We start from the raw sequence: 25,934 nt of genomic DNA on the forward strand, positions 1-25,934 counted from the left end.
CAAAAATTGAACATCCATGAGGTTCAAAGCTATGTCCTGTAATCAACAAAACCAAAACTCGCAAAATTAAGATGTATAGAAAACCTAGAGAATTAGGATGAAGACACACACACAGACACATGCATATACAGATTTAGTTATCTGTGTTTGCAAGTCGTGAGCTATCCCAGGAATAATCTGAAAATCACTGGAATCTGGCTTTGAAATGCATTAGGTGATCTTTTTCAATGCCTTTACCTCATGGGTGATGTTTCAGCCCATGTGATTTGACACTGTTATTTAAAGGAGCCTAGATTCTGAGACCTCTTCTAGATTCTCAGAAAATACCAGGAGTTGGGGAAGCTAGCCAGGGGGAAAAAAAAATCAATTCGGCCAAATTTATCGATCTGGAAGTATGTATTAATTGTCCAGGATGTAACCAGTAGTGCAAGAAGCTGGGGGGTAAACCACAGAGGGAATACATGAGGTGAGAGTAATAAAAACATGCAAATCCAACAGCCTGCAGAGAGAAACCTGCCTCTTGCTGAGGAGGACATTCATCTCAGCCCAGCCACAAACACGAGACATTCAAACTAAGTGACACAGTAACCTCCCTTAAGAAGACCTATTAGCAGATACAAGGAGAATTTATCTTCATACAAAATTAATTAGACAAACGTACTGAGACCAGTGGCAGGCCAGGCACTCTGCTAGGGCTGGAGAAATCAGCAATAAATAAGGCCTGTCTCAGATCTTGAGACACACCCAGTCTAGGGGGAGAAAGGCAAAGAAAACCAGGGAGAACACAACAGCCGGGGGAGTGTGGTCCTGGGGGGAGGGGGGCAAGAAAGAAGGGAAAGAGCCCATTCCTGTGTATTGAGGCATGGTCCAGGAAGGCTTCCTGGAGGAGGTGATGTTTGACTTGGGCTCTGGAATGCAGATGAGCAGTGGCAGAGTGGGCAGGAGGAGGGAGAGAAAGCATTCCAGGGACGCTTGAGAGGCAGCTATGCAAGCATACAGGGCAAAGGGGGCAAGCTGATACTGAGGGCTGGAATGGCCAGGAAGCAGTATGCTCAGACCTGAGCTATGGCAATGTAGCATTATAGCTGTGTGGCAGATGCACCCAAGAGGGAGAGGGCTGAGTCAGGGCGACCATCTAAAGGCCGTTGCAACGGTATGGATGAGGGATGAGGGGCTAAGCAAGGCGGGTGAGGAGGGGATGTGGAGGGAGGGGGTAGGGGGAAGAATGGAGAGGACATTTTAAAGTCAAAACCATCAGCCCAAGGGACACAAAGCTTGGGAGCAACAGACAGCTGGAAATCTGCGAGTGTATCTCCAGAGAGGTCTGGGTTGGAGGGATAGATATGGAGACAATTACTGAATCACAGAGGTAGGCAAGACCAGCTAGAAGAGAGGCCCATGTGGAGCCCTGGGAAACACTTAAATGCTTAAAGAGGAAGCAGAGGACCAGAGGCCAAGACAAGAGATGAAGCAGGAGAAAAGGTCAGGAAGGAGGCAGTAGACCAGCAGCTAAGGAGGCTCAACCATGTGGCAGCCAGGAGACCCCAAGATGTACCGCAAGGGCCACTTTCATCATGTTGGGGGGTGGAAATGGGGAGTTGAGGGAGACACACACGCTGAGAACCACCCTGTCGGGAGGGCTGATGGTAATAAGAAAGAAAGAGAAGGTGGAGAAATGGAGGCAGGCCTCGGCAGGGGGGCAGGGGGTGATAAGCGAGAACCTGTGCCCATACTCAGCCCCTGAGGGAGGGAGCTGGGCAGGGAGGGAGGCACTTCTGTTGGTGGAGGGAGCGCCCTAGGCAGCAGAAGGTACTGGGCTGGCTCTGGGAGGCCAGGAAGGGTACCCAGGAGGTCAGCTGAGAGAGGGACGGACAGAGGCTGAAGGGTGTTCAGTGAGACACAGAGTTCACGTGCCAACAATGAGGGCCTGGTGGTGACACAGGACTGGGAGCTAGAGAGACAGTAGAGAGGGCTCCAGCTGGCCACTCTGGAGAGGAGGATGTGAATCCAACCACAAACCTCATTAGAAGATCCTTGCTAGGAATCCTGGCCCAGGAGGGGAAATGGTTCTAAAGAGTTAGGAACACGGCTAAGAGTTTCCTCTGGGCTCAGGTTTGCAGCCCTGTCCCCGAAATCTTTCAATCTCCTCTCCCCCAATACCAATAGGGTCCATCTGCACACGGAGAGCTTCCACCAGAGAATTCCCACCCCCACACACACTCCCTGCACATCACTGCCGAACTCCGGGGCCAGCACAGCCCACATCTGTTTCTTGCTTTTGGTGACGCCCCCAGCAGAGCACCACATGCAGAGAGGCATGTGACAAGCAGATGAGAGGGACACTAACCCAGAGGTTAGAAAAACCTATAACTTTCCCCCTCGCTGACCACAGGGTCAATCAACTCTCCCAGAATAAGTGCTTCACTGTTCGTGGTTCTGAGCAGGATAAACTCCAGAGTAAAGTGAACATGACCTAAACCTACTTTAGCAGAGAGTACACAGATGTCCAAACAGGTCTCTGAGCCCCAAGAAACAAAGGGTACAGAGCATGCTGGGGAGCCTGGCTTGTAGGGAGCTGCAAATGACCCTTGTCCTTCCTCAAGAGCAGTGGGGGGTACAAATGGGGACAGGGCCATAGGAAGTGCCTGGGAAGGGGTCCTGCACAGGGCTGGACACGGGGGCAGAGCAGGTGGCCCTGGGTGATGGGCGGCTGCCAGTCCCTGAACAATCAAGATTCTAGCTTTGGTCGTAGGCTGGAAAGTTGGACAGACACTTGGAGCCATCAGCTCGGAGGACAGACCACCGCACCCCAGAGGAGCCAGTGGCCCAAAAGGCTGTGATTATGGCAAGTGCGGAGCAGCCTTCGGGGTCCACTAATCACCCGGTGCCGTGCCAGTCTTCTCCTCGCCCTCTATGCCCCCCACCCCGTGTCTTCAAGCCCGTTCCCCTCCTGCACACACTGGTGGAATGGGCCACAGAGGTCCAGCCGTGCTGTGTGCGATCTGGTTAGCAGGGGCTCTGAGGCGTGCACAGGTGGTCTTCGGAAACCCAGGACCCCCTAAGATGATTTTGAGCTTCCTCTGTGTGCGAAGAAGTACATTTCCCTGCAGGGAGGGTTTATAGCTCTGCTTAGATTTGCAGAGGGGCGGAGACCCAAAGGAGGATAAAAAGTTGTTTTAGGGGACTAAGAGGTGCCACGGAGCAAGTAGCAAGGGCTGGGCTGGGCTGGGCTCTGGTGGCTGTGGGCGAAGCCACCAGGCAGACCTGGACCTGGCAGCTGGGTTTCCCAGTCACATCCCCAGGATGGACTCGTCCTGCTTCTTTCTCCCCCTTCATCTGCACAGGGTGGCAGGCTGAGGTCTGTATCTATGGGGGCTCATCTCTGTGGACTGTTCCCCCAAATCTCCAAATGAGAAGGGAGTATTCATTCCAACTTCAACCAAGTACTACAGAGACTCATGAGGGCCAGAGGTGGGCATCTTGAGGTTTCCCTCCTCTCTGGAATGAGGTGGCCAAAGCTGACTTCGGAAAACCAGAAGCAAACAGTACCAGCACACTGCGCTGATTCAGCCTTGGGCAGGGGCCAGCGCACTTCCCAGCTGCCCCTCCTGGGGCCTGGGGGCCGCCCAGTGCACCTGCACACGAGGACCAGCTGCCCAAACAGATTGGCCAAGGGGTTCCCAGAAGCTCAAAGAATGTGCAGGCACGCTGAGCCCTGCAGGGTGGGATGGGAGGAGATACATGGAAAAAGGAAGCAAAAGTGTGTGGGTCTGGGATGAAAAAAGCTGTCTTCTGAGAATTTCAAAGCATGTGCCATCCCTGAGGCCATTGGGCCACTGAGCTAGGCCAAACCTAGCTGGTCCGTGGTACTGCTGCCCAATGACCACAGACTGTCTAAACACTTCCAGATGTCCTTGAGAGCCGTGCAGGGGACAGCAAGTGCAGTTGGGACAAAATAAAGTGAAAGATCATCTCTTGGGAAAGAGAGGCTATAAATTACAATTATGACTTCCCACCCAGAAGGAGGGAGAAACCCCGGGGATGAGGACTGAGGGCAGACGATGGGGTTGCCCTTCCTGAGAGGCGGCCTCACCCAGTCAAGGAGGCTGAGAAGCATGGACACTCCCTGCATGGAGTCTGGACTCCTTGCTGCAGCCCAGCTCCCACCATCTCCCCTTCCCAAGGTCCAAATGCCATGGGATGGAAACAGGACCAAAATAACCTCAGCCCATGAAATGTGCTCAGCTGTCTCCAGGCCCGGGGCTCCTATTAACTCCAAGTGGTGACGCAGGCAGTCCCTTGGGCTTAGGCCCACCCTTGTCATTGCACAACTCCAGGGGACGCCATTCATGGTGCAGACTACATATGAATGACCTCCTCCTTAGGCCAGGGAAGCTGTGCACCACAGCCTTACAGGCTAATGGGCGGTCACATCCTGGGGTGGCCAGTGACTCTACAACCAGCTCTCCCAGCCTCCAGAAAAGTAGCCCCATCCCTCAGGGGGAGGGATGGTCTCTGATCCCAGGAGGACCTGCAGCCCCCACCGTGGCCCCCTCTGTCACATTTCCCCATCAGACCAGGACTCGGAGGGTAAGGGTAGGGTCGTTTTCAGAAGCCCCAGCGGAAGCACTGTGCTGACACAGGCTGCATAAGGTCCGCCTGCTCTGGACGAGCGCCTCCTCCTCGCATCTAATTCACTTCATATAATTAAGAAAAATTCACTATGTAGTGGCCAGAGTGGGGGAAGCAAGTTACAAAACAGTATATCCTATATTATACTCATTTTGGTTTTAAATGATTAGAAGGACATATAGAAATGTCATAGAATTAAGGGTGATTTTAGTTTCTCCATTATCCTTTTTTCCTAATTTTCCAGACCGTGTTCAAGAGCTGTGTGTGGCTTTTATGATCAGAAAGAGAGGGCTACGAAAGCAATAAAGATTTTTTTTCCCCTCAGAGAAACACTGAATGGAAGGCTCTGTGAGCCTGCCAGGTTTTACAAAGACTGAGGGGAAAAGTTGAGATGGGCTGGTGTCTGCCAGTGAGGACCCGCTCCTTGAGGCTCTCGTAAACCCCACACGTAGAGACCAAGAAACCATCTCCAGCTCTCTTATCTCACAAGTGGCAACCTGAGGCCCAGAGGGCATGAGGCTGATAAGGTTGGCCTAAGGTCAGTTAGCCAGGGGCTAGTGGCTAAGCTGAGTCTGAACCCAGCCCCTTGACCCACAGGCAGAGGACATGGATATTTCCCCCCTCTGCTTCCCTCTCTGTGCCAGTTCCCCCCATCTCTCTCTCTCTCTCTCTTTCTCACTCTCTCTCTCTCTCTCTCTCTCTCTCTCTCTCTCTCACACACACACACACACACACACACACACAGTGCCCTTCTGCGTCCCACCACCTGCCCATAGGACAAGCTATTTGGACCGCGGGGGTGGGGAGGATACCAACATCCCCAGGGAGGCCACCACTGTCTCCCTCACCCCAAGTGGCTCAAGGGACACGTGACTCCAAATGCACTGGGCTTAGGAAGACTGGGAACTTCAGTCTCTGCATCAGGACACAACCAAGGCAAATGTGTGCACCCGCACAGAAACCCATGTTCCCACCACCTGAAACCTCTCCCCACCAACACACAGTGCGCCAACACCGTTGTCCCAAGAGGTGGAAAGGACCATGGGGTTTGGGAGTGGGACAGGCCTTAGTTCAAACCGGTTCACTCAGAACTCAGCTCTGTGGCCATGGGCGTGTTACTCCTTTTCTCCAAGTCCTCATGTAAAATGAGGACAAGGACGTTAACTCCTAGGGGTGTGGTGTCACATGAGAACGAGATAACATGTACAAAGCGCCCATTTAGACTGGCCCGGCCAGGTGCTCATGAACTGGCAGCTATTGTTGTCACAAGCAGGGGCCCTCTGCAGACCAGTGCCAGACTCTAATTGCCCACCCCCGTCCCAGCTTCCTCTCCACCCCCAGGTGCTGAGGACCCTCACAGACTACATGCAACAACAAATTTTTAAATGGTAACGTTTTAAATCTGTTTTCTTAACTTGAAGTTTTTTTTTCGGGGAGTCTGGGTAGCTCAGTAGGTTAAACGTCTGATTTCGGCTCAGGTCATGATCGAGTCCCGCGTCAGGCTCTGTGCTGACAGCTCGGAGACTGGAGCCTCTTTCGGATTCTGGGTCTCCCTCTTTCTCTGCCCCTCCCCTGCTCACACTCTGTCTTTCTCTCTCTCTTTCAAAAAAAGAATAAAACATTTTAAAAAATTAAAAAAATTTTTTTTCATTCACTTAACTCAATTTGATTTAAAAATTTTTTTCTTATCCAAATACAAAATAATAAAAAGATACTGCCTCCAATCCTACCACCTTAACAAACTGACTACTTTCATGTTCCCTTCTGGGGATCTGACGGTTTTTGAATAAAAAGAATGCGTATTTATAGAGGTACCTCATCCTTCCATAGTACAACTGAGAACCCAGAAATAAGCAAAAAGGCACCCCTATGGGACAAAACAGGCGTCACTTAGACTATGCACTCACATTCCTGAACTTTACCCATAAGTGATAATCTCAGGTTATCACTAAGTACCTGATAACTGTTAGTTTCCACAAATTCTAATAATATAGTTGCCAAGCTCGTGCAGTTTAGAAATAGCAAATTAGAAGTGGAGGTGGGGTGGGGGTGGGAGAGGTGAAGAACTGCCTGGGCAGGCACTGTGATAACTTTGAGAAGTGACAAGTGACAGTCTATTAACGATGAAGAAGACGCAAAGTGATTTTTTTAAAGCATGCTTAAGTCATCCAAAAGATCCAGCAGCGGGGGCTATCTAGTGCAGGAGCAAACATCCCTCCCCCCGACCTGGCCTGCCCTGTTCTGCAGCAGAACATGATAATATACTCACAGGATGGCCCAAATCACCCAGGAAAGGTTATATCAGGGACTTCTTAAGGAGGTGGACAAAGTACATATTTTAGGAAGATAGCATTAAAAAGTTATAATGATAAATGTTGGCATAAATTTTTGATTATCTGGGAAAAGGCCACACAGAATGGCGTGCTCCCTAAGGGTTCTGGGGGGCAGAGGGGTTACTGTGCAAACTTCATTTTTTTGTTTTGTAAGCAAAAATTGTCCTTTGCGCTTTACCAACTTTCCCTGGGCTATGTGTGGTGAGCAGAAGGGCTCCCCGCTCTCAAGGACATAGACTTCTCTCCACTCAGAAGGCCAATCAGGCCCGTACCCGGCGTCCAGACAGAAACCTCAGTCCCAGCGTCTCCCGGGCCAAACACGTGACAAATAGGCCACCCAGGACATGCAATGCCCCCCAGCGGGTCTCCACTGTGGCCCCAGTACATACCCATGCTCCAACTCCTGGCTCCTTTCTCTCAAACACACACACCTATCTTCACGCTGCCTGGCCTCGTTTGCTCCTGGCGTTCCCTCAGTATGCCTGCTAGCACAGTGCCCCCTACCTCTCTCCGTTTCAAAACCCCATTCTGCCTGTTGAAATCTTCTTCACCTGGCAGGCCCCGCCTGGGGCTTCCCGTGAGTGCCTCTCCATCCTGTATTGAGCACAGCTGTCCGCACACCTGCCTCCCCCACTCCGCTCAACGGTAAGCTGTGTGCAGACGAGAACGGGCCTGTGTGGTCCCTTAGTGGGCATTTGATAAACTTGCTGGATTTGAAAACCTGTGTCCAGGCCACAGCAGACCGGGGACTGCTTTCTAGAGCACACACAAGGGTGCACGCCTGTGGGCACGCTCCCATGCATGCTTCACCCTTCCCACCACTTTGGGGAAACTCACGTACAATGTGATCTCCCAGAATTAGGAAGGAAACAAGGAGGTCCAGCTGGGAAGGAATTCCCCCTTGCCCAACAAGGATTTTATGCTAATGTTTTTCTCCATAAACTCTAAAAAATAGAAGGACTAAATTTGTCTCTGTCCTGGTGTTCCTGAGAATGGGTGGAACTAGGTGGAAGGCAAAGGGGCCCTGCCAACAATTTCCTCTGTGCCTTGCCTCACTGACTTTTTCCTTACTCTACGTTGTGGCACAGAGGAGGGCGAAGCACAGAAACATCCAGAATCCCTAGGTCCTTCTTTTCTCGCAGGAGTCTCCCCTGTCCTCAAAAATTCCACTGCCGTGGAAAGGAATGGCTGACTCATCCATTCCAGCACTTAATCTTCAGATCTGGAAGTTCTTCCTCATGTCTAGCTTAAATCCCTCCTGTTCTGGTTGAAGGATCTTCTTCCCCACTCCCAATCACTTTTCCCGTCTGATCTTAAGCGAAGTGGGCTTTTTCCAGCCAGAGGGGAAAGGGAGGAAGAAAAGGGCTTAAACCGGTGCTGGCTCAAGCTTTGTTTTATTTTAGGGATAAAACAGTGAAGGGGACTGTGTGGGGGAGACGCAGGACCAGCAGTGCACCTGGCTCGAGAGGCTCCTGGGAAGAGTGAAGAGAGGACAGGAAGAGAGTAAGAAGGGAAATTTGAGGGTGAACTCCCCTGTGGCCAAGTCCAGCCAGCTGCTGGGCACTGACAAAGCTGCTCACAGGGGCTTGGGGTTCAAGCACCCCCTTGTCTGGGGTGCCCCATCCCCTCGGCCCTGCAGTACCTAAGCAGTCATAGGCTGCCCTCCTCCTCAGAGTACCCACTGCCGTGGCAACCAGCTCTCCCAGCACCTCACCAGCAAGGCCCCCAGGTGACCTCTAACAAAGCCCAGGGCTTTCTCCAAAGCCAAGGGCTCCACCAAGCCTTGGGCTGGGACACACCACCCAGCTACAGAGTGACTGAGAGGGTGGAGTACACCCTGATTCAGGCCTGTTGTCCAGGCCTTCGCACGGTCTCGGGCGGGGGCGGGGGGGGGGGTCTGCCTTGGTCCCAGGGCTGAGATGATACAGGGACACTGGAAGGTGCTCACTTCTCGAGATTCTGCAAGGATGAGTCAGTCCCTTATCACCTCAGCTCCACATCCCAGGCCAGGCTCCCCTCGTCTACACCATCAAGCTCACGGCCACCACCACCGGGATAATTTTCTTCAAATACTATTTTTATCCAATCACTTTTCAGTGCCTAAAATAGCTTGCTCTGGCTTATCAGATCTCATCTAAACCTTTATGGTATTTATGCCCCCACACACTCCAAATTCAACCCTAGGTCCTCACCACTACAGTCATGCCAGTCTGCTCTGTACCAACATTTCCTGTTCTGCCCTTTTCTCTGCTCGTGCCATCATCCCTCCTGAAGGTCTTTGCCTCCTGGTTCACATTCACCTCCACAACAGACCACACTGTAGTCCGTCACTGTAACTACTTGCAACCGCCATGATGTTATTGTGAATGACCATCAGACTGTGGGCTCCAAGTTTATAACTTCAAGGCCAACTCCTCAAGGGGATAACTTTCTCTCTCGTTGGGCTGTGAGACTGGGACCTCCCAGAGGACCCATCATGCAGCTTCCTCCATCAGACTAGGCACTCCCTAGGGACCAACAGCACAGTGTCCCCCCCCCCCCCCCCCCCGCATAAGAATTCTCCAGGCACAGGGCTGGGGGCGCTATCTCTAAGCCTCGCGCCTCACGCAGGGCCCTAGTCCCTCCTTGGCTTCTCCATACCACAGCTGTGGCTTCTAAGGCAAGTTGAAGGATTTGAAGTCCAGGGCAGGGCTATCTGCTGGAACTTTCTGCAACACTGGAAATGTTCTGTAGCTGAGCAGTTCAAAATAGTGGCACTGGTTGCATGTAGCTACTGGACATTTGAAATGTGACTAGTCTCAAATGAGATCTACTGTAAGCAGCATAGAGACACCAGATTTCAAAGACTCAGTCAAGATATAAAATATCTCACTGATGATTTGTTTTTATACTGGCTGCACGTTAAAATGATAATCCTTTGCATATTTGGGGTGAGATAAAATACAGTGCTAAAAATAAACTTACCTGTTTGTTCTCATTGTTTTAAATGTGGTTACACTAGAAAAATTTTAAAGTATACACGTGGCTCACATTATGTTTCTATTGGACGGGCCAGTCTAGAGAGCTTTGGGTATATCCATCGGCTTGTACCTTTGAGTTAAAATAGTCCCTCTTTGACCTCTGAAGGATGTAATGAGTGTCCCTTCTGCATTGTCCTCATATGTCCCCTTTTATTCCCCTCTCCCTACTGCTTATTGTAGTAAAAACCACATAACATGAAATTTACCCTCGTAACAAATGTTTAAGTCTACAGTGCAGGATTACTAACTTCATGCACATTGTTGTACAGCATCACTTTTCTTAGTCTTATTTTATCTTGATGAACGCCTCTCTGGTAGACGCCTTCAATGTTCTGTGGAACAAAATGTCATTACAAATTAGTGACTTAACTCAGACCTCAATGCCCTAATGCTGCATCTTCCATCCTGGGAGTGCTTTAAGGAATAACCACAATCAAAACAGCGCATTTCCTTTATATCGTGCCTTACTGTATCATGGTGCTTTCGGCACGAGCTAGTTCACATACCGACCCTGCGAAGCAAGCAGACCAGTCACTAATATTAACAGGTAAGAGAACACAAGTCGGCAGAGGGGGTGGGGCAGAGGAGGGTGAAGTGAAGCGTGCAAAGGCCGTGCCAGGACGAGACCCAAACTCTTAACACACAAACACTCCCCATTGTGCACATGCACACATGCAGGCAGGGCAGTGGACGTGGTTCAGAGGCAACCGAGTTCTGTCTATGATATCTTTGTCCCTACAGAGAGGCTGGGACACAGCTCACAATATGACAACGTTATTAAAGTAGAAGTAGGTGGTGAGATAGTTCATAGCCTGGGCCTGGGTTCCAGAATCACCTCTGCTGCCCAGGAGCCGTGCATCCTTGGCTCACCCCTTTCACATCCGTGTGCTTCGGTTTCCTCGTCTGTAACATAAGCAGCTGGATGCTTCGAGATGCAGCCGGATAGGCACCGCTTACCCAGCTAGCGGGAATGCGAACCAGCTCGATCCTTTTGTACAGCAATTTGGCAATATGTGTCAAGAGCCTTATAAATGTTCAAACTCTGACCCAGTAATTCCACTTCTGAGAATCCCAAGAAAATCAACCTAAATAAGGAAAAAGCTTTATGTGCAAGGACCTTCATCTCAGCACTACTTATAACACTAAAATACTGGAAATGAGCTAATGTCTAATAATAGGAGAATGGCTAAACTACGTATGGTAAATCCACTTAGTGAAGTTATACAGTTACATAAAAGAACAAAAGCATCAAGCAAGAGCGTGCTCTCAGCTATGTGAAAACTGCAGGATACAAAAAGGCTAGTACTATATAAAAGTTTTGCACGCCTTTGGATGCGCTCACATACATATTCACAAAACTCGAAAGATAATGCCACAATGCCAATAGTGGCTGTTTAGAGTGATGGGACTCTACACGTGCCTGGGTGGCTCAGTCAGTTAAGCGTCCGACTTCAGCTCAGGTCATGATCTCACAGTCCGTGAGTTCGAGCCCCGCGTTGGGCTCTGTGCTGACAGCTCAGAGCCTGGAGCCTGCTTCAGATTCTGTGTCTCCCTCTCTCTCTGCCCCTCCCCTGCTTATGCTCTGTCTCAAAAATAAATAAAGACATCAAAAAAATTTAGAGTGATGGTACTCTGCATGCATATGCTTTTTTTCTACTTTTTGAAATTTCCAAATGTGCATAAATAATTTTGGAGAAAATGTATATAACGAGGATCCTGATTTGAAGTTCCCCAACATCACTTATGGCTCAAGCAGGTCTGGAGTGGTCAGAGAGATGGTAAAAGGGACATTGATGCTAAGGCCAGGCCCATGGCTGGGTTGGTCAGGGAAATGCCAAGCACATGAGGACTCCTCCGCAGGAAAAGCAAAATCCTAGGAGACCAGGGATGAATATAATTCACATAGAGGTGGGGAATGACCATGCCACTGCCCCATCTCTCTAATTAAAAAAAAAAAAATTGCGACTTTTGCACTTAGGATAAAAATAAGCATACGTGTGACCACCGTATATACATATATCCTAGAGCCTATGATTTTCAACCTGTGTTCACTGGAGCCCAGTTAGTGGCTGGGATCAAAATGGGGAAGGTGGGAATGGCAGGGGAGACCACCTAGATGACTATTAACTGGCCCAGGGACACCTATGTAAGGTGTCACTGAGCAAATGGTGGAAAGATCAAGGTGACTATTCTTGCAGGGTGGGGAAAAAAGCCAGGATCAGCCTGAGTCCTGACCTCAGAAGGACCATAGTTAGGGAGAGTGTTCAAAGAGGACACTAGTCATGCCTACAGTACTTTCTTTTGGGCAAAGAACGTGAACTTATGTTATATTTATTATATAATCAAAGACTGGCAATGAAAAGGAAAAAAAACCATTAAAGCATTTCTCCATACTGATGTGATGGACAGTGAAATCAAAGGGTCTCTTTACCAGTACCTTCACATCTTGCAGAGTCTTGAGTAGCACGAACAGCACACATTTAGAGCCAGAAAGACCTGGGTTTGAATCATGACTCCACCACCTATGGCATGTGGGACCTGAGTCCAGTTACCTTATCTGTGAGATGGGGATGGTAATAACATCACCTAACATAACCACTCTGAGAAAAGTTCCAGCGTGTTCTTGAGTGGCTTAGCACAGTGAGCCATCGGGGCTCACCTCCATCTTCCTGAGGATGCCAGCTTCTCCCTCCCATCACTGCCACACCACTGCCAGATGTGTGAACGAACCACATCAATCAAAGGCTCCCAAAGGGCTTCTGCTGACCATGAGATTAAGAACAAACCCCTGAGCCAGCCTTTCCCAGCCCTCCAGGGGCCTCTCCTCACACAATGCCCCTCAGAACGCTGGGTCCCTCCTTCCTCTCTGTCACTGTCTATCTCTTCTGCTTTCAATCCCATCTCTCTTTTGAATCCACACCCGTCCACAGTCCCTCTTCCTTGAGGTCTTCTCTGACCCCTCCAGCCAGAAGGGAATCCTCTCTCTCTTACCACCTCCCTTACATGCTGCTTTGATAACAGTCAGCTGTATGAAGGTGTTCATCCTCCCAAGTGAGCAAACATTTCAAGTTTGGTTAGTTTATGAGGAAGCGATTCTTCCCTCGAAGAGTCTGGAATCTGGTGAGGAAGAACAGAGATATGCCCACCCAAGAAACACTGAAGAAGACAGAACAGCTGATTGCAAAGTACCAGCAAAGGGGCACAATCAGCACGGTGTCTGACTCACAACCTTGCCCGGGCCAAGCTCAGGGATGCTGCCTGCAGGCTTTGGACAGGGACTTTCAAATGCAGCATGAATGCTGGTTAACAAGCATCACCCACGCACCCTGGTGCTGAGAACACAAGACCCAAACAAAGACAGTTCCCCCTTCCCATTGCTTCCAATCTTGGACAAACACTGTCTCAGACACAGGGTATGGACGTGATTATCCTCGAGCTGCTGGCCAGTTCAGAGCATCAAGCAGAGGGCCTCCTGGTACCTCTGGCCTTGCCTCACCAGCCCCACCCAGGACTTCCTGCCCTGGCGTAGCCAGTGAGATGGGGCCAGAAGGCGGGTGGTTGGCCCATGTCCCTGCCTGTGTTCGGGGCCTGGTTCCTGCCTTGTCCCTTCTCTCCAGCTGCGTTCTGGAGAGAAGAATGTGCACTATGCCCAGAACAAACACTCACACAGGCCTCCTGGGTGGGAAGGCAGCTCAGGAAAAGAAATGGGAACCTTCATCCCCCGCCCCCCTCCCATCAGACCAGGGCTCCTGGCAGCTCTGTGGGCTATGTGTATGTGCCCCCAGAGCCACTCTGAGTTCAGCAACAGGGGATTTTCAAATCAGATGGAACGTGGTGAGAAAGTCACAAAACCAGGGCTCACTACCCCGGCACCCTTGAAGGAGTCAAGCTGAGCATAGACAAGTCTGAGGATGATTCCCTTGGCCGCAAGGGAAGATGGCTGACACACATATTTCTGTCTTACTCCATCTTTTCATGTCCTATCTTCAATCGGCTCCCAAGAGAAGCCCGGTCAGAATGCGCCGGTAAATGTATTAATTAACTTTGGGGTTTGAGCCCCTAACTCTGGCCTCTGAGCCTCAGTTTGCCTACACAGCACAGACAGAAGTTGACAGACCCTCCCCGCCTCTAGGGTGCTTCTGGGACAACACAGAGATGCCAGAGGGAGAGCAGTGGGATGCGAGCATGCTAGAACCGCCAGGAAGGGTTTCCCATCACCGTGGCTGCTGTTTGGCAGGAGCAGCGCCTGAAAGCAGAGCAGCTCAGTGAAGGCCTGTGAGCCAACCAGTGCAGGCTCCCCAGGCCTGTCTTCTTGGCTGCTGTGGCCCTGATTCTGCAGCCAAAAGACCTGGTGACCACAGCAGCCCCACCCTTGCACGCTCCTCCCTCAGGCCCTTGGGGAGGCTCTGAGTGCCAGAGCTGACAGAGAGGGACGGGCAGACATAAGTCAACTCAGACTGTAGTCTGTCCACCTTCCAAGTCCTCCTTATCCAGACACAGAGTCCATGCAGGCACTGTTCTTCCCTTCAGGATCAGAGAAAGCTGAGCACAGAGCACCAGGAGGACCCAGCTGAAAACCAGGTCCTTGACGTTCCCCACCATATCTGTCACGTCTTTTTATTTTTCTGTTTTTTGGATGCTTTGACATCTTGCAGTCCAGTCAATTCCTAAAGAGAGCAAATGACTTGCCTCTCACCTGCCTGCAAACCTTTTATATGCAAACCAACCAATCCAGGGCCCAAACTGCCAATCACCTCCTTTATCAAGCTTTTATGCACCCACACTCCACACCGTTACTCCCCTGCCCTAATCCCCCCAGGGACAGGCACCAGGCCAGGGACAGTCCCTACACCCAAAGCCCGCTGAAATTATTCAAACGAGCCCATCCCAAGCCTGCTTACTCTGCCTCGCCCATTCCTTCCCACAGAAACCCCAATAAAAGCTCTCGTCCACGAATCCCCCTCACTCTGTCTCTTGACCCACCACAGTGCTTCCGCACACGGCGCCCCCTCCTAGGGAAACTGTGAGGAACAACTGATCTTCTCAATGGCAATTGGCCTCGCCACACCTGGGGAATAATAATACCTACATTTTAAAACACTCAAAACAAGAATTCTCCAGTCAGTTACAGAGATAATAACTGTCAGGTACCACTGACCAGCAAAGTGGTGTTTTCATTTGAGTTGGAGGCAGCAAAGAGGGGAGGAAAGGGATTTTTCCTCCTGAAATCGTGCTCTTGAGACTCAGGGTTGTTCCCTTTCCATTTCTCCTGTGATCACTCAAATGGCACAATGGTTTAATGAGCACTGACTGCTGTAAAGATGGGAGGGACAAGGACACTCGGGGGACATGGGGTTGAGCAAGCCAGCATTCCCACCACTCCACCCAGCTGGGCTCCTTATAAGGCTCTTGACAGTGTCCAGGCCCTCTCCACCCCTGCCCCATGCCAGCTCCTCTCGGGGACACACGGTCACCCTCAGCCAGCCTGTCACTCACACACCCGCCCTGCAAGCCAGGCCATAGCTATTGCTCCCGTTTCTCAGGCAATACAGGACCTTTTCCATCTGGGCACCAGGTCACCCCTTGGTATTGGATCAAAATTCCTCAATTTGAAACCATTCACATCCAGGCTTGGGGACATCTTTGGAGTTCAGCCACCACATTTCCCTGAACTGCCTGCTCCTCTGTTCCAGGAATGTGACACCCCCTCCCTGCCAGGCTTCCTCATCCAGCTCTGCCCACTAGATCCCTCCAGGCCACATACCCAGGCTCAACCCTGACCACCAACTCTAGACACCCTCCCACTCTCCCACTGTTCCAAGCAGTCCCCCGTGTATAAACTCCTCTCCAAGGGGCGCCTGGGTGGCTCAGGTGGTGAAGTGTCCTACTTCAGCTCACGTCATGATCTCGCAGTTCGTGAGTTCGAGCCCCGCATCCGGCTTTGTGCTGACAGCTCAGAGCCTGAAGCCTGCTTTGGATTCTGTGTCTCCCTCTCTCTCTGCCCCTCCCCTACTCTCTCTCTCTCTTTCTCTCTCAAAAATGAATAAACTAAAAAAAAAAAAAAAAACCACTATAAACTCCTCTCCTAGACCCCTCTCTTCTCAAACATTAGCACCCAACATTGGCCCTTAGGTTTCTCTGGTCACCAACAACATGGGGCTGGACAGACAAAATGTGCTACAGCCATGTGACTGAATATTATTCAGCCATAAAAAGGAATGACATACTAATAAATGCTACAACATGGATGAGCCTCAAAGACATTATGCTGAATAAAAAGAAGCCAGACACAAAAAGACACACATTACATGATTCCATTTATATGAAATATCCAGAATAGAGAAGTCCATAGAGACAGAAAGCAGACTAGGGGTTGCCCAGGGCCTGGGGGGAGGGAAGAATTAGGAATGACTACTACCGGTTTTGAGGTTTGGTGACCAGAAATGTTTGGGACGAGACAGAGGTGGTGGTCGCACAGCACTGTAAATGTACTAAATGCTACTGAATTAATGCATGTGGAAATGGCTTTGTGTTATGCAAATTTCACCTCAATTAAAAAAAATCAGATTGGATAATCCATCAATGATGTACGGTGGGTGCATAGAAATGTAAGAGGTGGCCTGGGATAGCGCTAAAAGCGCTGGACCCACAGTGACAATTCTAAACACCAATTCAGTCCTCTGTGCTTGGGAAACATTAAGCAAACCACGGAACATCACCTCCATGGGATGTTCTATGGCAGGAGTACAATCATAGTATGCGCCTTCAGTGCCACTGTGAGAATTAGAGGAGATAATGCAGGGACGGCCCACAAGAGACACTCATTTGTACACTCAGCAGGAAAATTAGTATACAAATTGTTAAGTTTAAAAACTCCAACAAAGTCCTAGCTATACAGGCTACGTTTACACACACACAAATGTAGCCCTGCAGGTATAGGAAAGACCTGGAAAATTAGCTGGTGTTCTAAGCTTACAGAATTTCTTTCTATAAAATGGTCTACACAGACAGTATATAATAAGAGCCCAAGAAGCCAGGTTCTAGTTCCGGCTCTGCCCCTAACCGGCCTGGGAGACTTCGGTGAAATCTCTCGCCAGCTGGATCTCAATTTCCTCGTTTTGAGAATGGCTTAACTGTAACAATGGCCCAGCTGAATCAGACCCACTTGGGCCCTAGTTCCTCCACGTGCCAGGGGCTGTGCGAGGTGCCATGGGGCACCCCCCCCCCCGACCCTATTAGTGAGAGTGACTCCCAGTCCTCAGGGAGTGTGAACGGCACTATAAACCCAGGAAGAATGAGAAAAAAGAGGACAGATGGCCCAGCACACACAGTTCTCAGTGTGGCCACAGGGGAAGGTGTCCTTAAAGCCAGGGCGTTAAGGCAGGATGTGGCTTTCTCAGGTGGAAAGGACTAGCTCCAGACCACAGACCTGTCCAAGCAGCAAGGCTGGACGAAGGAAGAGGCACCAGAAATTCTCACTCGATTGTCTAGCAAGACGGCTCTCAGGGAGGGATCCCCACACCAGTGGCAGCAGTGGCACCTGGGAACTGGCTAGAAGTGCGAATTCTTGGGCCCCATCCCAACCTTCTGATTCAGAAACCCCAGGGGTGGGGCCAGCAAGCCAGAGCACCTGCTTCCTCCACAGAGGCCCCAAAGGAAGAGTATGAAAACTGCCCCTGAAAGAGGCCTTCGGGGACCCACCTTGCCCACCCTCTAGGCCCCAGCCGGCAGAGCTAACAAAGTGTCCTGTGCTCAGAGGGGCTAATCTAGCATGTGGATAGAGATGAACTTTCCCTGTCTTCACCAGCCCACCAGCCCAGGAAAGGCAAACACCTAAAGCGAACAGAGCCTAAATAAATCTGCCTGCTGCTGCTGCTGCCGCCCCAGCTTTTTCTACACCCATTTCCCCTGCCCTGGAACCTGTGCTTCCCAGCCTGTGGCCCCCGCCCTGAGGTCCCCAGACAGCAGGAGTCCATGGGGCTGCACCGTACTCTCCCCACACAGCTGGGATCCCATCAGCCCAGCAGGAGGCCCCCATCCACCCCCAGTGCACCCTCCAGCGTTGAATGGATGAAGGAGGGAGGGATGAGGGCTAGAACACAGCTCATCACTCTTAAGTGTGGCAGAGCGATGAGGAGTTTCCTTTCTAGAACTCTCCAGGAAACAGCTCACAAAGACTCCCTCCAGGGAAGCTTTGCCCCTGAGGCAGTTCACCTCCCTTCCTCCTCCTCCTGGAGGGAGCACCGCCATCTCCCAGGTGTCAGGGGATGGCAGGGGCCAATCGCCTGGCCACTCCCTGCACCCAGTCAGTCTGGCTTTGGAATCACACTTCCACCTCTTGCTAGCTTGGGTGACCTTTGAGATTCAGGTTTTCTGGGAAAGCAGGATAGCGATACCCTCCTTAGAGGGCTGCAGTTGAGGATGAAATCAGAGGACATAACACATAAAGTACACATAGGAAGGGCTCAATAACGGAAGCCCTGATATTCAGCATCACTATAACACCCATCCTTTATTCAAACTCCTGCAACGGCCAATCATCGCCCACCGGGTAAAGCCCAAATTCCTTAGCACTAGCCATTCTGGCTTCCACTCATCTCCAAATCAGCAGCAACAGGAAGACGCCCTTGATTCATCAAATATGCCTTCCAACTACCAAGCCTGACCTCCACGACCCTCCCAGTCTATCTGTCAGAAGCTCTCCTTGCCTGCCCTGTGGCCCCCTCTCCAGACTCCCAGCGATCTGCCCAGGCCTCCAGGTGACAAGCACCTGCATTGCAGAAGGCCTGTCGTCCATCATGGGTCCCCTCACAGAGGGCTGAGCAAGTCCAAGAGCAAAACAGATGCTTGGAAAACTGCATGGAATTCTTCCAGGTTCAGAAGAGGAAGCAGAGCCTGAAATCAGCAGAGAGCAAGTGGATGCTGGCTGACCCTCTCCCATTACTGTCCTAGCAGTCAGTCGTGCTTGGGGCCTGGCCTGGGCACTTGGGGCGGGGGGGGGGGGGTGTCACATTCTGAGAGGCTGTGTCCTCAGAGTTCCCAGCCTGAGAGAGAAATCTCCAGAGACAACAGATGCTGACGCAACTCCGAGGGGACAGAGGACAAAGGCCTGAGCTTGGCCCAGGATCTCAGCTCCTGCCTGCTCTCCTTAGCCTGCCTCCCATCCCTGGACTGAGACCCATCCTCTAGACATTCTCCAAGCCCTTGCTCCCACAGAGTACGAGTCCAGCACTACAAGCTCAGCCCAGGTCTTAAAAGTGAAGCAGGGCGGGGGTTTTAAATCTGCTCCTGAAGTCACCCTCTGGAGGCCAGGGCAGCCCGGGGACGCAGGCCTCCAGGCCTCCAGGCTCTGGCACACACACACCTAAGAATGGTGTAACCTAATGGGGCAGCTGGGCTGACATGTCAATACAGGTGAGTGGGTCAATGCAGGGCTTTCTGCCTGTGTTGACTGCACAACAGAGTCCCAGGTGGACAGACTACAGCCTTTATCACCCTTCTCCAAACACAGTCCAGTTCCTGTCCCCACACCCTGTGGGCCCACTTACCAAACCCACCCAAAGAGAATGTCCCACCTTCTGGACCATGCCCTCCTCCTGCAGGCAGACTTCAGAACCCCAGGTCCCTGCCCCTGTGTCCAGGAGTTCAGGACATCTGCCTCACCCTCTAGAAGGTGCCAATAAGGCTCCCATTCCCACAAAATCTTCACTCACATAGGGGAGGACCAGAAGAGACAGAAGGAAAGAAGGAGGCTAGCCTTCAGGGAGACTTCTTGACCAAAAGGGGAATGTCATGGCAGGAGAGAAACATCTTCCATCATGGGCCTTACTGGGGCCCAGCCTGGGTGCCCTGTCTTAGTTCAGATTCCTGCCACCAGACTGCCCTTAGAGAAAGCATTCTCCCCTGTAGGAAATAGGGGAGATGGGAGAGATAAGAACAGAGCGACAGAGAAAGAATCCAATAGGACTGTCCCCATGTGTCTCCCTCTAGCTCTGAGTAAATGTCAGATAATGCAACCACAACGTCCTCCAAAAGTCCAGGCACTCCTCAAACTGCGATTCCCAAAGGGGCCAGGCCTCATTCTTCGGGTGACACGTTAAGGGTATTAGGACAGCAATTCCAGTGCTGGTGGCGAAGAGTCTAAGAGAAGGTAAAAACAAAATCCCGAGAGGGATGTGCTTGAAGGTTGGTGGGCTCAGTGGGGAGGTCCAGCACAGAAGGAATCTGGGCCCCCATGGAGGACAGATTATCAGTTGGTTATCTGTTATGTGGAAGGCTCTGAAAACCACCTCCTCCACACCCCTCATTTCCTATCTCTGCTCTGTGGCTTTACCACAAGAAAACATCTGGAGAAGTAGCAACATCTGGACCCTTCCTCAGGCTAAAAACAAAACAAAACAAAACAAAACAAAACAAAACAAAACAAAACAAAACAAAACAAAAAGGGCAGTCCTGGTTATTGCTCGTTTGATGAGTGCCCTAAATAGCCCTGTCCATGAACACGCCTGTCACGATGGCCGGGGCCTTCTCTCACAGGGTTATAGACACCCAGCATGGCCCCACAGGGCAGGCCTCACAGCCCAGGCTTGGACTTTGCTTCCTGGCTAAATTGAGATTTGTAAGAAGTAACAGAGGCCCTGGAGACATCGCCAGCAGTAGAAGCAGTCACAGGCTACACAACACAGGCTCATCCAGGAGACGAAGAGCCTTTCTCTCCTGCTCTGTTTTCCCATTTTCATCTTGGAAATGCTGCTGGTTTGCAGGAGAGGAGCTACAGACCCTGCCAGGCTGTTTGCTTAAGTAGTGTTTTCTTAAGTAGCGACCTTTCTGAAGGTAAGCACTGAGTTTGCCTGAAACACGAAACACTTCCCCGAACCCTAATCTCAGGCAGGCAGGAGCACTTCCCGTCCCTGACGAGATCTCTGAGCTCTGAGCTCAGGCCCACGGGTGGGCTGGGGCCCAAGGAAGGATGTCCATTTCTGGGAGGCCTCTGATCTCAGCCTGAGGAGGGAGGGAGATGTTCCCTCCCAGACAGAATTTCTGGAGTCGAACCATAGAAAAATGCACTTGGGGAGGGCCTCCCCTGAGAAACCTGAGGCCTGAAGTGGGTCCAGACCTGCAGCGTATCCACCACACCCCACCCACATCCTAAACCAGTGTGGCTTTCACCAGAGAGGACAAGTGATTACACAGCCTCCAGAGACTCGGGGCAGCAGGGCCACCGCAGGAAGCTGATCTGCCTGACCTTACTGTCAGTCTAACCCAAATCCCTCTGGCTGCAACTTGAGGCATTTCATGTTCTATCTTCAGAAAAGACAAAGAGAGGCAGTGGTTCACTTTCCCTTTGATTTGTTCAACAAGCATTTATTGAACCTGATGGCACTGAGTCCAAGACACAAAAGCCCCGGTGTCTGCCTTGAAGGAGTATACAGCAGCAAAGATTGAGGGGGACCAAGTACGGGGCAGGGTTGTGCCGTGGACAGAGCAATGCCTGGGAGTCATGTTCCAGTCTCACTGTGGACTGGGTGCCCCTGGGCAGGTCACTTCACCTCTGTGCACTTAGCCTCATTCTCAGAGCTAAGGGAGTGACCTCAAAGGTGCCTGCCAGCTCCAATTCAAATAAAATGAAACTCAGGGGCGAAAGGAGAGAGGGATTGAAAAGGTGGTCTAGGTAGTATGTTGTGAGCTAAAGGCATATAAACTACTGGGGGACAGGGGCACCTGGGCGGCTCAGTCAGTTAAGCATCTGACTTCGGCTTAGGTCATGATCTCACAGTTTGTGAGTTCGAGCCCCGCATTGGTGCTTGCTGACAGCTCAGAGCCTGGAGCCTGTTTCGGATTCTGTGTCTCCCTCTCTCTCTGCTCCTCCCCTGCTCAGGCTCGCTCTCTCTCTCTCTCTCTCTCTCTCTCTCTCTCTCTCTCTCAAAACTAAATAAACATTAAAAAAAATTTAAACTTGGGGCGCCTGGGTGGCGCAGTCGGTTGAGCGTCCGACTTCGGCCAGGTCACGATCTCGCGGTCCGGGAGTTCGAGCCCCGCGTCAGGCTCTGGGCTGATGGCTCGGAGCCTGGAGCCTGTTTCCGATTCTGTGTCTCCCTCTCTCTCTGCCCCTCCGCCATTCATGCTCTCTCTCTGTCCCAAAAATAAATAAACGTTGAAAAAAAAATTTAAAAAAAAATTTAAACTACTGGGGGACCTACCTAGATGGGTGAGTGAAGAATGACTTTGTGGGGACACTGAATCTTCAAAGGCTTGTACCATATCTCATCTATCCCCAGCCCTCTCCACTCCGCACAGATCTCACCCACTAGCTGGTGCCTCACCCCAGCCCCACCTCCGCACTTACTGTGCAACTGCGTAAAATCTTCTTAACTTCTCTGAGCCTCATTTTTCTAATCTGTAAAATGAGGATGACAACAAATACATCATTGACACCCCAATGAAATAATATGGGAAATGCTCCTCAGAAACTGTACCAACAATGATTTGTTTTGTCAATGTTCCCTGTGTCCAGAAGTGATGCCAGGGCGACACGGGAGCTCCAAGTCAGGAGAGAGAAAAGGCAACATTTCTGAGTGAGTACCGGTTCTGAGCTAGGTGCTTGGCCTGACAACTCCTCTTTAAAGCCACCCTTCTGAGGACTTACAGATGAGGAAGCTGAGGTTCTGTGGAGCTAAGTGACCCTGCCTGCAGGCGCACAGGCAGTCAAGGCAGGAAGCAGGATTTGGGTGTAAGGCTGTCTAACTCCAAAGCTACTACTACATCAGCCTCTAGGACCCCCCAGAGAGAAGAGCCCAGAGGTGAGCCACAGCAGGGACTGAAGCCCCTTCTAGTGCCCGGGGAGGAGACCCACGGGTTCCGCCACAGTCCCCACTGGCCCTGGGGTCTGACAGGAACTGTTTATTCTAGACTGATAGTTTCTGTAAACATGGCTTAGTGTGCCAAGAGAGCGAGAAATTCATTTGTTAGAGAGGAATGAGACAGAATCATTACGCTTCCCGTGGCTCAGCTGGGGACGGGGAGACAGCGTGGAACCAGACTTGGACAGAGCCCGAGCCAGCCTCCCCACCACCACCCCCCCACCCGGCCCCACCCCAGCCGAGCACACCTCCATGCCAGATGCCAGTGCACCTGTAGTCTCGTGGTCATGGTCAGAGCACTTCTCATCAGAACCCTGGGGAGGTCTTCATGGTGCAAGATAAAATGACCCAGATTCTTTCCAAGCTGGGCCATTTGTCCTCCCGGGGGTGACAGCGGCCCCTGGGAGGACTAATGAGCCACTCTTCAGCGTCTGGGGGACCATTTAGAAAATGATTACTTTTCCTGCGACCAGGGAGAGGGGGCAGCATGTCCCACAGAGCCTTCGTGGCTTTAGGGAGGAGCTCCAACCAGGGAGAATGCAGTTTAATTACAAAACCCAAGCCTCCGGGTATAACCTGGTGCACCTTCTTACTACACCAATCTTCTTTTTAAGCGCTCCTTTATTTTACCTTAACACCATACCCTTGGGAAGAAATCACAGTGAAGAAACAGCATCGAGGGCATTAGTGACTGACCCAGGAGGGCACAGAGGCAGAGGTCAAGTTCAGGTGCAGGTCTCTTCTTTTTTCCAAAATACATACTCAGTATATAGAAAGAAACTGACACGATGGCTGGAATTTGCTTTAATATACTTCAGCAAAGGGGGGGGGGGGAGGATAAATAAAATAAATGTGGTAAAAACCATGACAGTTGCTGCATAAATGATGGGTATGTATATGGGAGTTCACTATTCCCTCTACTTTGAAATGTTGCATATTAAAAAAAATCTAAGACGAAGGACCCACCCAGGGGCAGGGAGGTATAATGCAGAAACTACATGAGGCGTGCAGGGAGGCTACCGGGAAAGGGAGACGGAGGGACAGGAGGAAAGAAGAGATGGCGCAGGAGGGGCTGGCAGGGATGATGACGTCCCACAGGGGGTGGCATTCTCCTCCAGGACCTGCTATCTTGATGGACAGGTCACCCCCACCCCAACAGCTCTCTTTCTGAGATTTCATTCTTCAGGACTCATTTCCAGACTCTTCCCTAGAAGGGGCTAATGGCATGAATCTCCTTTTCTGGAACTTTTATTTATTTTTAAAGTTTATTTATTTTGAGAGAGAGAGAGAGAGTGTGTGTGTGTGAGAGAGAGAGAGAGAGTGTGCACATGCACATGCCTGCTCCAGTGGGGAGGGGGAGGGAGAGAGGGACAGAGAGAATCCCAAGCAGGCTCTGTGCTCAGCACAGATTCCAGCATGAGGCTCAGACTCAAAAACCGTGAGATCATGACCCAAGCTAAAGTCAAGAGTCGGACGCTCGACTGACTGAGCCACCCAGGCGCCCCTCTTTCTCTGGAAATTTCAGAACTAGAACATTTTGTCCAATTGAGTTGGGGAAGACACCAGGCTGCCCCGCAGAGAGACAGCCTCACAGCCCTCCCAAAGGCCTTCCCTGGCCCTGACCTGACGGGAGAGGAAGAAGCTCTAAGGTACAAGGGACACTCGGACTCTGACCCTCATCTGAGGTAAATGATGGAATGTGACAATTTGTTCACAGAAATTTATAGAGACTTCAAGATTTTGAGCAAATTTCCTACAAGACAAGACTTTCACACCCACAGAGAGGGCACCCTGATACTGGGGAAGATACAAACCTACAGCTGTCATTCGCAAACCCTCTATGTTATGGACTGAACATATCCTCCAAAATTGCTGGGCTAAAGCCCTAACCCCAGTGTGACTATATTTGGAGATGGGATCTTGGGAGGTAACTGAGATTAAAGGAGGTCACAAGGCGGGGTGCCTGGGTGGCTCAGTCGGTTAGGCATCTGGCTCTTGATTTTGGCTCAGATCATGATCTCACGGTTCGTGGGACAGAGCCCTGCACTGGGCTCTGAGCTAACAGTGCAGAGCCTGCATGGGATTCTCTCTCTCAATCTCTCTTTCTCTCTCTCTCTCTCTCTCTCTCTCTCTGCCCCTCCCACTTGTGCTCTCTCTCTCTCAAATAAATAAACATTAAAAAGTTAGAGGAGGTCATAGGGTGGGGCCCTCATCCAGTAAGGGCTGGTATTCTAAGTAGAGGAAGAGACACCAGAGTCTTCTCTCTCTCTCTCTCTCTCTCTCTCTCTCTCTCTCTCTCTCTCCCTCTCAAAAGCTCATGCGCAGAGAAAAGGCCATGTGAGAACCCAGCAAGAAGGCAGCCGTCTGCTAGCCAGGAAGGCAGTTCTCACCAGAAATTGCATCTGCTGGCACCTTGATCTTGGACTTCCAGCCGCTAGAACTGTGACAAAATAGATGTCTGTTGTTTAAACCACCAAGTCTGTGGTATTTTGTTACGGCAGCCCAAACTGACTAATCCTTCCCCTCAGAGAGAGGAGAGCCAAGAGTGCACTGCAGCTCTGTCTGACCCAGTAAGTAGACATGTCTGTCTCAAGCACCTCTGACTGCCTAGCATCCCCAAATGTACAGGGTTCCTCCCCCTTCCTCGCCCCACACATGCCTTGACCTCCTTGCAGGAGGCAAGAAAAGCGCACAGAGTCAGCGTGTCCAGGGAAGAAAAGGAATCGTTACCAGTGAGAGGCCCCCACCCTCTCCTCCTCCGCCCCCTTCCTGGGCTCCTCAACAAGGCAGTGATGGAAACAGTCGCCCCATGGCCAAAGCCGGTGAGCCCTCCTCTCTCACAGGCCCTTGACAGCCAGCCCCCCAGAGAGGACACTTCCTTAAGCCCTTGCACCTGCCACTCCCCAACTGAATAAATATTTGCATGTGCTAGACACTGTACTTCTTTTTATTCAGGTGACAGATTTTTGTTAATGTCCACTTGGCTGAGTGGCAGGGATGGACATGTAGCTCCTGACTTTGAAGAGGCCGGAAACCCACACATAGGAAAGAGGACAGTATCTCCATTCAGAAGACAGGTCTAAATCCCA

At 51.1% G+C, this 25,934-nt stretch overlaps 1 protein-coding gene across 2 annotated transcripts in view; it reads right to left on the reverse strand.

The window, feature by feature from the left end:
* ADCY5 (adenylate cyclase 5) overlaps nucleotides 1–25,934 on the reverse strand; it is a 148,357-nt gene that overhangs the window by 97,070 nt on the left and 25,353 nt on the right. The window contains exon 1 of one of the 2 annotated variants that reach the window (XM_045037029.1): nucleotides 10,234–10,272. The exons of the other annotated variant lie outside the window; for it this stretch is intronic. Within the exon in view, the coding sequence (XP_044892964.1) occupies nucleotides 10,234–10,257 (24 nt within the window). The 5' untranslated portion in view covers nucleotides 10,258–10,272. Of the gene's footprint in view, nucleotides 1–10,233; nucleotides 10,273–25,934 lie in introns of those variants that run through there. 2 annotated transcript variants of the gene reach the window in all.

This window comes from Felis catus, chromosome C2 (assembly GCF_018350175.1).
Source record: "Felis catus isolate Fca126 chromosome C2, F.catus_Fca126_mat1.0, whole genome shotgun sequence".
In the NCBI taxonomy this organism is placed as follows: domain Eukaryota; kingdom Metazoa; phylum Chordata; class Mammalia; order Carnivora; family Felidae; genus Felis; species Felis catus.